Source organism: Mesoplodon bidens (genome assembly GCF_964165515.1).
Source record: "Mesoplodon bidens genome assembly, chromosome: 4".
Taxonomy (NCBI): Eukaryota; Metazoa; Chordata; class Mammalia; order Artiodactyla; family Ziphiidae; genus Mesoplodon; species Mesoplodon bidens.
In genome coordinates, this window is record NC_138160.1 from 53,463,831 (window position 1) to 53,477,589 (window position 13,759).

Sequence of the window (13,759 nt, forward strand, 5' to 3'; positions counted from 1 at the left end):
AACTCAGGCAAATAGCACTCCTTATGCATAATTTCTCATGAGACTTAAAACCATATTAAACAATGAGAACGGTATGCATTTGTTCCTTAGCTTTTTAAAAATATGCCAGATAGTCTGCCCTCAAATGTTTCTTTAGATCCAATAAGAAAGGGTCAGGATGTGACAGTGATATACCATTTCCATTTACAAGGTTTGTGTACATGCCAAATAGTTTTGTCCTTTGACCACTGTTAAATAGTAAGTAGTGGTAAGTAAAACTTCAGTAAATAAATGGGAAGTGCCTTTGGTCAAAAGTGTTTTAATTCCTTAATAATTAGGAAATATTCTTCAAATATAAAAATCAGAATAAATGAACACCTGAGTCCTTGGTTTTATATACTGATTCATTTACTATTTTCACACCATTTTTCTAATGTAGCTAAACAGTTTTTGTCTTCAGTTTATATAGTATATCTTTTCTTACCTTACTAAATATACCATCAAGAAAGTATATATAGAGTAAAAATGTTAATATCTAACAATGGAGAGATTAGTAAATGGAGCAATAAAACAATATAAGTCCAAGTCTTATGAGTCCAATTCATTTCTTCATTTACCCTCATAAATTACTTCAGAATCACTGCTTCTACTTTCCAGACAGACTCTTAAGAACTTATAACAGGAACATGTTCAACAGACGTGTTTAGGGAATTCACATTCTTATGCTTTATATCTAAGCTTACATTTTTCCTTCTACTGATCAGCAGGATTATTTCCTTTACCTATTTTTGTACCATAAACTGTGATGGAAGAACATGCCAAACTGTGCTAACTTTAAATTAATATTGTGTCCTCCTTTTAAAAAGAACTAAATTTTGGACAGAAAATGACTCTTCACTATGACATTTACCTTTTCTCCCTAATTTTAGGTGTTCAGACTCATCTACCTATCAATTCATACGTAAAAGCTTAATCCTAAATTTTTGGTAATACTGCCACCAAGTGGTGGTAGTGATGCCTCATTCTTCCCAAAATAAAATTATTTTGCTTTGAGTGAAAATCATATTTGATTAATTTTTCCATTCCATGTCACAAATTTAACATAATCAGCAGACCTAAAAACCTACACTGCCAGATGTCTTTTTTAAAGCATGTTTTAAATTACTGGCAAGATACCATCTGATACTTATTCATTAGTCCTTTTCATTCATTATTCTTTTAGGGAAAAGTACAGCTATCTTCTTCCTTATAACCACTTTGCAAATTGAGAAGTATCTCAGTGTCACATAAAAAGTATTTTAGCAACATTAGCTCATAGGATATAGCTAAGTTTTCCGAGCCCTTTTCTAAAAACAGTTATTTAAAAGGCTATGTTCTTGTGTGAAACAAGGTTAAATTTAAAAAGCAATAATTTCACTTTGTTCAATGGAAAATTTTAGCTCTCCTTTAAAAACACTACAGTTATAATAGTTACTTAAATTTGACAAATTGCAAATACGGAATGACAGAATGGTATTTCTAAATTTTTAATAAAGTATATCTCAAATTTGTCATACAAGTCAATCCCTATCCCATTTTGTTTTCTCTTAACCACAACACAAATATAACTTTAATTGGTTATTAGCAATACTACTATATAGATGGTTCAAGAAACAGAATTTTTAGAATAGGACTTCTTTAAAATGATTTTAACATTTTATTGCTGTCTATACTGATCATATGTGTAATGCAAATAATGGCTTATAGTAATTATAAAGCATTCCAGAATTACAGACCAAGACTATATACTTGAAAAACCTGCTTTACATAAACCATACAATAATATTTAGGCTTGATACAGAAATTCAGTGCCAGAAGGCAAATCCAAATAGACTGTATTTAAAACCTCTCTCTGTGAAGTTTGACATTTCCCAGAGGGAACTAGCAAGCGCAATCTTAATAATTAGTGAAAGAATACAACCACAAATAGTAATAAGAGCCTGAGAAAAGTATTTCTTAAAAAAATAGTAACAAACAGTACTATCACGTATGTTATAATCAAGTCTAAACGCAATTTTTAAATTGTGTTTTAGAAATATGCTAGGAATGTGAATTTAAAAGTTAAGCAAAATTGGTAAAATAAACAATTTACAAGGAAAATGCAAGTTTACATGTTAGTGTTAGACTTTTTTTCCCCAATTACCTAGTAGAGAAATAGTTCAAGGGCTCACAGGCAAATGTAACACCTTTTTTATTTTTCACATTTATTGCAATCAGTCAAATGTTAATTTAATTCAGAAGTATTAACTTATATGCACAAACTACACTTGTAACAGCATGACCTTTTACTTGAAAAATAAAGGATGTAATATTACTTATTTACACACTGCCCATAATACTGATGGGTTTTTTTTAATGCTTTGTTTTCTAAAAGTTTTGTTGTTTTTAAACAAAAGTACATTTGAAGAGACTGAACCAAAACAGTGCCACCCAGGAGACACATCTTATCATCAGACATCAATGTCCTCTAGTGTTTCAAATAATAAGATTTAGGATTTAACCTCATCCTAAAGTATAAAGAGCATTTAAAAAGAAAAACAAAAACCATAAAATTCAATCTAGGTATGTTTAAATATAAATCGTACTGCCATAATAAGGGAGTTTCCTTAAAAAATGAAAAACAGTAAAGAGCACAAACTTTTCAAACTTCTACTCAACACTGCATGATAAATGTGATGTAAACTTTTTGAACATTTCTTTTCCTTAGACATGTTTCTCAAACAACTTTTCAAGGCCTTGTCATGAAAAGCCTTGACCACATTTTATTGTTAACATAAATACACTTATTTTGGGAAAACTTTTTTTTTTTTTTTTTTTTTGCGGTACGCGGGCCTCTCACTGCCATGGCCTCCCCCATTGCGGAGCACAGGCTCTGGACGCCCAGGCTCAGCGGCCATGGCTCACGGGCCCAGCCGCTCCGCGGCACGCGGGATCCTCCCGGACCAGGGCACGAACCCGCGCCCCCTGCATCAGCAGGCGGACTCCCAACCACTGCGCCACCAGGGAAGCCCAGGAAAACATTTTAAAGTAATTGTAATAAGCATTTTCCACTGCATAAATAACTTCTCTGTGGTAGAGGTAGTTTTCTACTTATATCTCTACCTTTTATGTAAAACCAACCCTCATTTCTGTGTGTAACTTACTACATTTTACCTATAGTCATTCTCACTGAAGATGCAATATTATTTTTAAAAGACACAATGCTAAGTACTTTAAATATACTGAAAAACAGAAGGACAAATTTAGAGCTCTGACCTGGGAAATAATACATTCAGGTTCAGCCCTGCAAATGGGTCTTTCATAAGTGAAGATCAACTAGAATATAACTGACTTTCACAGTTTTATTATTAATTGTTCTTCAGTGTAGTACTAATCGAACATCAGGCCTAGTTAGATTACATTTCATTCTGACTCACTGGGTTTTATACAAAAGGCTTTAGGAGAGCTTTAATAAAACACTATAAAATATTAATTTTCTATAGCTCATAGTTCTTAGCATTAAAGGTGTTCTGTTATACTGAACGTTAAAGTAATCCTATTATGCAAAGATGCAGTTTGAATTGTATTTCATTAAGTCACTGCCAGTTTTGCTACTAAATACTGCCAAAATCCAGTGAAAAGCCAAGTTGAAGAAGCCATGCTTCACTTGCTTCATACAGAGGTTCCATTAGGCACTCAGTTGGCTATCCTTTTTCCTTTGAAAGAATAAACTTTCACCTACTCTTTGTGACTACTTCTTTCCCAATATATGGGTCACATGTAATCTGAAAAAATTAAATAACAAATGTACGTTAAAAAAAATGTATACCCAGTAAGTCCCTATTTAATCCAATTTAATCTGCTCCATCAGATATTTAAATTTTACTACAGAGTTTTTTAAAAGCAATATTGTACTGAATTCCCAAACTAAAATTCCTTTTATATATACATCGTAAATTAACTACCTTTGAGATGTATAATTTCTTACATCATATTATGTGCAAAATAACTCTTAACCAAAACTTTAAACAACTGCATTTAAAATCAGGCAACATCCAATACTCCAGCAGCCACAAGTTGCCGTGAGAGCCAGTCCAACCCTTCGTATAGTCCCATACCACTTCGAGCATCACAGCCCTGAATATACCAGCTTCGGCCACAGCACAATTTATGGAGACTAAGAAGTTCAGTGATTTCTTCTACTGACAGAGCTCCAGCAACATCCTGAAAGATACATACACATCAGAATTTTAATCAGTCCATCAAAATTATCATATTTGTAATTATTGTTATTTATTTACAGTTCTATTGGTACCATTCCAACAGAAGCCTATACTGAAGTTAAAACCTAAATTCAACTTTCAGTAATTATTTTGAGATTAATGAGAAAAAATTTGAGTTTTGGTTATAATATAGACAGTCTGTAAGAAGTCTTGCAATGAAATCAATAAAGCCTGTGCCCCCTGAATGAAAAAACTGCTGAGGTCATTATAAGGCATCAATTAAAAAAAAATTAATACATGCACATTTTAAGAAATGGCTTTTACATACAGTGTATATAGTAAAGAGTTTATTAAACTCCACGGAATTCCCTGGTGGTCCAGTGGTTAGGACCCAGCACTCTCGCTCCCGGGGGCCCGGGTTCAATCTCTGGTCAGGACACTAAGATCCTGTAAGCCACGTGGCACAGCCAAAAACAAAAAAACAAAAAAAACCTCTCCAGGGCCTCCCTGGTGGCGCAGTGGTTGAGAGTCCGCCTGCCGATGCAGGGGATACGGGTTCGTGCCCCGGTCTGGGAGGATCCCATATGCCGCGGAGCGGCTGGGCCCGTGAGCCGTGGCCGCTGGGCCTGCGCGTCCGGAGCCTGTGCTCCGCAACGGGAGAGGCCACAACAGTGAGAGGCCCGCATACCACAAAAAAAAAAAAAAAAAAAAAACCTCTCCAAATACCTCTGAATACCCCTTCTTCCCAGAAGCAACTATCAGTAAAAAAAAAAAAAAATTAAAAAAAAGCTCTCCTTCTTCCCAGAAGCAATCATCAGTAACAATTTCTTTCATATTTTTCAGAAAACTTCCACGCACACTCACGCAAATAAACAGGAACATACTCTTTTTTTGTTTTTTACTTAACACATATCTTGAAAATAAAGATATCTTTCCATTATCAGGACAAGCAGATTTTCCATATTATTTTTAACATCTGTATTGCATTCCACTGTAGGTGCAACATAATTTTCTTAACCAGTCCTATACTGAATATTTAGATTGAAGATGTGTGCTTACGTGCTATTACATATGCATACACATTCATATAAACATGTATTTTTACATACATACATTTACAAAATTATCTCTAAGATAACCTTAGGATATCTGTCTGCAGAATACATTACTAGAGATAGAATTACAGGGTAAAAGGGTATATGCACCTAAAACTTTGACAAAGTACTGCCATATTGCCCTCCAAGAAAATGTCTCCATTGAATAACCACACCAGCAGTGTATGCAGGTCTGAGGATTATCAAACATTTTCATCTTTAACAATATGATAGGTGGAAAATGGTATTTCACTCTGTCTTATTTGCATATCTTTAATCATAAATAAAGTGAAGTATATCAGCTCTTAATGGTTTGCTTTTTTTTTTTATTAAGGGAAATTCCCTGTCCATCCTACTCTTCCTTCTTATGACATCTAAGCCCCCCTATTGCACTAAAGAAAAGCATTCTCATCCTCCCAGAAGCTTAGTTCCAAAATCTAAGAATCTTCAGCTACTCACCGTCCTTCATCCTCTCCGTTCGGTCACCAAATTCTAACTATTCTATGTCCATAAAGTTTCTTCAGTCTGCTTCTACCCTTCCATTCCTTTAATTCAGGACCTTGTTAACTGTCACTTGAATTACTGCAGCAATTTACTGCATCTGCCTGTCTCTACTCCCTTGCCCCTGATTAATTCTACATCCTACCCCCAAAATTACAATCCTAAAACACTAATATGATCTTATCACCAACTTTTAATGGTTCTCCTTTACTCAGAATATAACCTAAATTTCTCAGCCTGGCCCTGTCAGGCCTTTATCACACAACCTCCTCTGTTACTCTAGGATTTCTTCATCCTCTACCTACCCCTCACATACAGATCTCCTTGATGCTCCCTAAAAATACTTTTTCCTGCCTGCAGCGTTCTTTCCTTCAAAAATTAACTCAAAGTCTTATCCATAATTTCAACTCTTATAGTTTCAATTCAAATCCTACTTTTTACAAATCTTACAAAATACCACCTTTAGAACTACTCTCCAATTTTCCTTAACATTGTTAATATTACTGAAGTCACCAATTTTCTTTGTATTAAAAATATACACTTAACATGCTTACCTAAATACACAGGAGTTTCTAGTGAGCATCAACTACTTTATTTTCTTCTGTATACTCCAAGGTACCAAGTACAGCACCTTCCATATAGATTGTACTCAAACTACAGAGCAGAAATTTTATATCTACTGAATTATTTCCCTTGAAATCTTAACAGCTACTTACAATGTGGAATGCTAAAATAAATATTCTGAAATAAAAATGTGTTACCTGTTTGTTAGCAAAAATCAGTAGCAAAGCATCTCGGAGTTCTTTTTCTGTTAACAACTTTGCAAGTTCACTGTGTGCTTCACTAACTCTGTCTCTGTGACTGCTATCAACAACAAATACAACAGCTACCAAAAAAAGAGAAAAATATTCATTTAGTCACTTGTTAAATTTCAGTAAATGGACTAAATATTTTAATGTTCTCGTTAATATATTATGGTTAGTCTACCATCATTATTTTCACAGAAAGGCTGCTTATTACAGGAACACCTAGCAATAATTAATGATATAATCTCAAACAGTTCGCCTAACTTTTCAGCTGTTGTTTCCCCATCTGTAACAGGATTTACAATGCTTGCCTACCAAACACAGATTGTTGTGCATATCATTTAATATTTTTCTCTTAATGAATGAAAATGTAGCTCTTATGATCTACCTACTGATTTTATTTCTTTGATTACTACTTGATTTACCAAAAGATAGTGTTTTAAAAATAAATAAATCACCATCTTTATCTCTCCCAAGTATTCTCTCTAGGTGCCCGGCACAGCACTTTCCACAGACTGTACTCAAAATACACAGCAGAAACTTCATAAATATCTACTGAATTAATTCTCTTTTGAAATCTTTCCAGCTACCTTATGGTAGCTAAACATCCCAGACTTTCAACCATTCCTCATGTTCAAAATTCCAATTTGTCCCCTAAATCACTGTCTCATACTAAACTTAATATCAAGAATCCCAAAGTAAAAATTATCTAGTCTTTCTTCTAGGTGGAAAATAGGATGACATATGGAACAGGTAGCATGAACATAATAAGCTTTATGTTGGGGTACAAGAGGCAAAGTGTAGAACGGGGCCCAAGTGTGAATAAATGCTAAGTGGAATATATGTGATATAACACAGTTTGGTCAAAAGCAAACCACTGTAACTTCTTCTGCAGATAACAACTAATTGTGAATAGAAATGAAGGAGTGGAGCTATTGAGAGATTATAATGGGATAACTGTTGAGTTGAACTTAATTGAATAGAGCAAGAGAACTATATACCACAAATTCTACCCTATAACACAATATTGCCAGTGATCATGCTCATATGAACACTAATAATATACTTTAACTATTAAGAGCAGCAAGAGGAAAGTACCGTTAATTACCTACATATATAACAGAAATTTGGTCTTTATGCTAAATTATGGTTTTTCATGAAATAAACCAGAGTACATAACCCAGTCTATCCACCCTAATTTTCTTAATAATGTGGAGCTTGCTACCAATATTTAAAGGTATAGTCACATTTTTAATCAATGCTAAAATATCAGTTTTATTAGCTAAATCAATGAATTGAAAACTGAACTGGCATCCTAAAAATCTGAAAAATTAAGATGTAATTTTTATGCTCTTACCTTGGGTATTGAGGTAATAATGTTTCCACAATGGTCTTAATTTATGTTTTCCACCTACATCCCAAATGGTGAACTTTAGATTTTTATATTCTACAGTTTCCACATTAAAACCTGTTTTTAAAAAAACTTACTTTAATATTGAACTTACATTTACACACCAAACACAGGCAACCCTGTTTATAACTGTGACTTACAAATTATCTGCATACAGCACTATCTACTGCTCCCCAACCAACCCCACTCGTGATAAACATGTGTGGGGAAATGTATACCTTTAACCAGGGTTAGCCCTCTAATCCACCAGAGTCCTTAAGACCTTGACACCCAAGTACCAGATCTGCATCACTACCCAAATCCTTAGCAGGGTCATCAATCCTTTATTCCTTCCAACTGTCCCACCAATATTCTGTTCCTTCTTGCTATCCTCCCCATCCACATTTCAATCCCACAGCCACTGAATCTTGCATTTTTTCTCTGAAATGCTGGTGTCTTAGAGCCAATCTCCAAACCAGATTGACATACAATAAGTCCCAAAGAACTCAGCTGTAAGCTAGGGTTTGTCTGTAAAATGTCCATTAAGGTAAAAGCAATACTCATACTTACCAATTGTTGGAATAGGCTGCATGAACTCATCCTGTTTTAATTTAAACAAAATAGTAGTTTTTCCAGCACCATCTAATCCTAACGTAACAACTCGAATTTCCATTTTGGGTCCAATGTGAACTCTATTGTCCTATAATTTTTAAAAAAATTAATCTTTTTATTTTGATATGGAGTTAAAAGTATTAGTACTTACACTTTTATTTATAAAATACCTTTGTTAATTATTGTGTCTCCTACTCATTCCTTAATCCATTAAAATCAAAGTTATAGTCCCCTATTAAAATACCCTTATTCTAATCTTTAGAAAGAGGAAATCAATCCTCATTGCTTTGCTAAATCTTAGCTTAGTAAAACTTACTACTTACTTTGTTTTTATATAAGTTAAAAAAAATACACATACCCACTTATTTTTCCCAGATTTTCTAACTCAACTGAATCTTCTTTAAATAAGATTTTTCATTCTGTGTTAAATATATTAATTAAAAATGAAAAGTGATACTCACTTCCCATAAATATCCACTGTTAACAATTTCACATATATCCCTCAAGATATCTTCCTGTGCAAACATTGGTTGACATACACAAAGCAGATATACTTAAAAAAAAAAATACACACTGCAACTACTTTTTACACTCAGTAGTACATTATGGAATCCTTTCATTTCAAAACATATAGACCTACCTTTTTCTTTTAATTGCTTTATTATATTCCATGTACCACAATTTAACCAATCACCAACTGAGAGATATTAGGTCATCTCTGACTTTTTGGTATTACAAATAATGCTGCAATGAACATACTTGTATATATTGCTAGCTGCATGACCTCTCTGCCTGACTTCTCCCATCTGTAAAATGGGGATTAAAAATTGTACCAAACTTACATAGGATTTTTGCAAGGATTAGTTTTTTAAAAGACATGTAATTTGAACTAATGGAGTTAGAGGAGGAAAAAGAAAAAAGAATGAAGAAAAGTGAAAAGACCCTAAGAGACATATGGGAATGGGAGTCCCAGAAGGAGGATACAGAAATAAAGGGGCAAAGAGATCTTACTTGAAGATACAATGGCTGAAAACTTCCCAATCTGAGGAAAGAAATGGACATAAAAATTCTAGAAGCTCAATTCCAACTCAGATAAGTCCAAAGAGACCCACACTGAGACACATTATAATCCAACTGTCAAAAGTCAAAAACAGGATAATCTTGAAAGCAGCAAGAGAAAAGTGACTCATCACATAAATTTGATTATTAACAAATTTCTCAGCAGAAACACCGCAGGCCAGAAAGAGTGGGATGATACATTCAAAGTGCTGAAAGAAAAAAACTGTCAAACAAGAATGCTATATATGGCAAAACTGTCCTTCAGAAATGAAGGAAAAATCATGACTTTCCCAGAAAAACAAAATCTGAGGGAGTCATTACCACTAGATCTGCTCTATAAGAAATGCTAAAGGAGTCCTTCAAGTTGAAAAGAAAGGACACTAGACAGCAACATGAAGCCATATGAAAATCTAAAATGGTAACAATAACTACATGGACAAATAGTTACCTGTATTATAATTTGGGTGCCTAAATTTAATTCTTCGTAGAATTAAAATAACAAACACATGAAAAAAACTATAAGCCTGTGCTAATAGGTGTACAATAAAGATGTAATTTGTGACATCAATAACATAAAGTACAGGGGGATGGAGCTATGAAAGAATAAGAGTTTTTGTATGCAATTGAAGTTAAACTGCTATCAGTTTAAAATAGAATGTTATAACTAAGATGTTTTATGTAATTGCAATGGTAACCACACACACAAAAAAATCCACAGAATATACACCAAAGGAAAAGAGAAGGGAATCAAATATGACACTATAAAAAAATCAATAAAACACAAAGGAAGGCAATGAAAGAGGAAACGTGAAACAAAAAAAACTATCAAGTTATGCAGAAAACAATGAACAAAATGACAACAGTATTTACCTATCAATAATTACTTTAAACAGACTTAACTCTCCACTCAAAAGACACAGTTTGACTAAATGCGTGAAAAACCAAGATCCAAAAATATGCTATCTACAAGAGACTCACTTTATAGCTAAGGAAATACATAGTCTGAATGCGAAAGGATGGAAAGAGATGCAAATCATACCCAAAAGAGAGCAGGGGTGGCTATCCTAATATCAGACAAAATAGATTTTAAGTCAGAAACTGTTATAAGAGACAAAGAAGTTCATTATATAATGATAAAAGGGCAAATATAAAGAATATATAACAATTATAAATACTTGGATTATAAATAAATGAATTAAAGCCCTAAACATAGGAACCAAGGCTATAAAACTCCTAGAAGAAAACACAGAAGAAAGGCTCCATAACATTGGATTTGGCAATGATTTCCTGGATATGACATCAAAAGCACAGTCAACAAGAGCAAAAATAAACAAATGGGACTAGATCAACCTTTAAAACTTTTGTGAATAAAAGGACACAATCAGTAGAGTGAAGAAGCAAACTACAGAATGGGAGAAGATACTTGCAAATCATGTATCTGATAATAGATTCATATCCAGAATATAAAAAGAACTCCAACAACTCAACAACAAAAAAATCAAATAACTCAATAGAAAAACAGGCAAACGACTTGTACAAAATTCTCCAAAGAACTGGCCAAGAAGCATATAAAAAAGATACTCAACATCACTATCATCAGAGAAATGCAAATCAAAACCACAATGAGGTATCACCTTACACCAATTAGGATGGCTACGAGTGTAAGTCATCCTGTTTTACTATCAAAAAAAAAACCCAGAACAAACAGAAAATAACAAGTGTTGGTGAAAATGTGGAGAAATTGGAACCCTCATGCACTTTTGGTGGGATTTATATAATATGATGCAACCACTATGGAAAACAGTATAGCATTTCCTCAGAAAATTAAAAATAGAACTACCATATGATCCAGTAGTCCCACTTCCGGGAATTTATCCAAAAGAATTGAAAGCAAAGCCTCAAAGAGATATCTGTACACCCATGTTCATAGCAGCACTATTCACAATAGCCAAGAGGTGAAGTAACCCAAATATCCATCGACAGATGAATGGATACACAAAATGTGGTATATACAAACAATGGAATATTATTTAGACAAAATAGAAGGAAATTCTGTCACATGCTACAACATGGGTGAACTTTAAGGACATAATGCTAAGTGAAATAAGCCGGTCACAAAAAGACAAATACTATATGATTCCACTTGCATGATAAATTTAAAGTAGTCAAATACAAAGAAATAGAAAGTAGAATGGTGGTTACCAGGAGCTAGTGAGAAGGGGGGAATAGGGGAGTCATTGTTTATAAGGTATAGTTTCAGTTTTTCAAGATGAAAAATTTCTGGAAATGTTTCACACAATGTGAACATACTTAACAATACTGAACTAAACACTTAAAAAATGGTTAAGATGGTAAATTTTATATTATGTGTTTTTCACCATAATAAAAAAAATGTACATCCTCACAATAAAGTACCTTGCAGCTGTAAAAGGGAACAGAAAATGTCACTATATACTGCTATGGACTGACCTCCAGGATGTATACTTCAGTGAAAAGTACAAGGTGGAGAAGTGCATACAGTATTCTACCTTTAAATATGAGGAGTGTGCATGCAAATATATTTCTCTATTTTTTTTAAAATGATGAATAAAACTAAGAAAAATTCTTAATGGTTTTCTATGGAGAAGGGAAGAAAAGGGTGGCAGGGTCAGGAATGTAAGTTAGATTTCTCTGAATGAACCTTGCTTTGTAGATTTGATTCTGGACCATGTGAATGTTTCACATAATTATAAAACAAGACTCAAAAGGTTTTAAAAGCCACTCCCTAGGACTTCCCTGGTGGCGCAGTGGTTAGGAATCCTCCTGCCAATGCAGGGGACACGGGTTCGAGCCCTGGTCCGGGAAGATCCCACATGCCGCGGAGCAACTAAGTCCGGGAGCCACAACTACTGAACCTGCGCTCTAGAGCCCGTGAGCCACAACTACTGAAGCCCACGCGCCTAGAGCCCGTGCTCCGGAACAAGAGAAGACAATGCAGTGAAAAGCCCGCGCACCACAACAAAGAGGAACCCCCGCTCGCCGCAACTAGAAAAAGCCTGCGCACAGTAACCAAGACCCAATGCAGCCAAAAAAAAAAAAAAAGCCACTCCCTAAAAATAGAGAGCAAAATGGAATACACCTACCTTTTTAAATTAGGGGGAATCCACTTGAAAAGAGACCAAAACATATCAACCAAATGCCAAATACACACCTTGCTGGATTTTGTCTCAAACCTAAAAAAAATTTTTTTAACAATCTGGGAAATCTGAATACTAACTGGATAATGGATAATATTAGAGATTTATTATTCAATTTTTTAGGTGTGGTAACGGTATTTTGGTTGTGTTTTGAAAAAGAGAACAGAACCCGTGTTTTAGAAACACGTGAAAATATTACATAGATGAAATGATATATTAGGATGAAATATGTTGGGATTTGTTTCAAAATAACCTGGGAGACTGTAGGTAGAAAGAGACTAGGGGAAAGGGTAGATGAAATAAAAAGTTTTTAATTGCTCAAGTAGGTGATAATACAGGGAGACTCATTATACCACCTTCTATTTTCCACTGATACAGTCATTTTTTTCCCCCTAATTCTGTGGTTCATTCATTTCTTAGGTGTCTCTTAGTTGATTATCATGGAATGTAATACAATTATGATTTGTTCAAAAACACACCTAAAAACGAAGTATAGAATATATTACCTTTGTAAAAGTGACAGGGATGCTGGCATCTAACTGAATGTGATCTGCAACCTCTGTAAACTGCTGCTGCTGCTTTTGCAATGTTTCCAGTAACCTTGTAATTTCTTGTTTTGCTAAGACAACTCTACAATCATCCTAGAAAAGAGAAGACGGTATTTCTTATAAACTTTTTAACAAAACAACGAAAAACGAGGTATCACTAAAACTCAAGAAAAGCTCATTTAACATTACAGTACTGAAAGTTAACTTATGTATAAATTTGACTAAGTTAACAATAATCAGGCATTAATAAATAATTTAAGAGCCCATCAATAGAAGAATAGATAAGTAAAGTATGGCATATTCACAAATGCAACACAACCAAAATGAATGGTTGAATGAACTACAGGTTCATT

The 13,759-nt window shown here is 34.1% G+C and overlaps 1 protein-coding gene across 1 annotated transcript in view; it reads right to left on the reverse strand.

Moving 5' to 3' along the window:
• Nucleotides 1–278: 278 nt before the first annotated feature.
• TRIM23 (tripartite motif containing 23) overlaps nt 279–13,759 on the reverse strand; it is a 40,067-nt gene continuing 26,586 nt past the window's right edge. The window contains exons 7-11 of the mRNA XM_081233923.1: nt 13,365–13,499; nt 8,582–8,711; nt 7,979–8,089; nt 6,577–6,701; nt 279–4,221 (exon numbers count right to left, since the gene is read on the reverse strand). Of these exons, the coding sequence (XP_081090049.1) occupies nt 4,042–4,221; nt 6,577–6,701; nt 7,979–8,089; nt 8,582–8,711; nt 13,365–13,499 (681 nt within the window). The 3' untranslated portion in view covers nt 279–4,041. The remainder of the gene's footprint in view (nt 4,222–6,576; nt 6,702–7,978; nt 8,090–8,581; nt 8,712–13,364; nt 13,500–13,759) is intronic.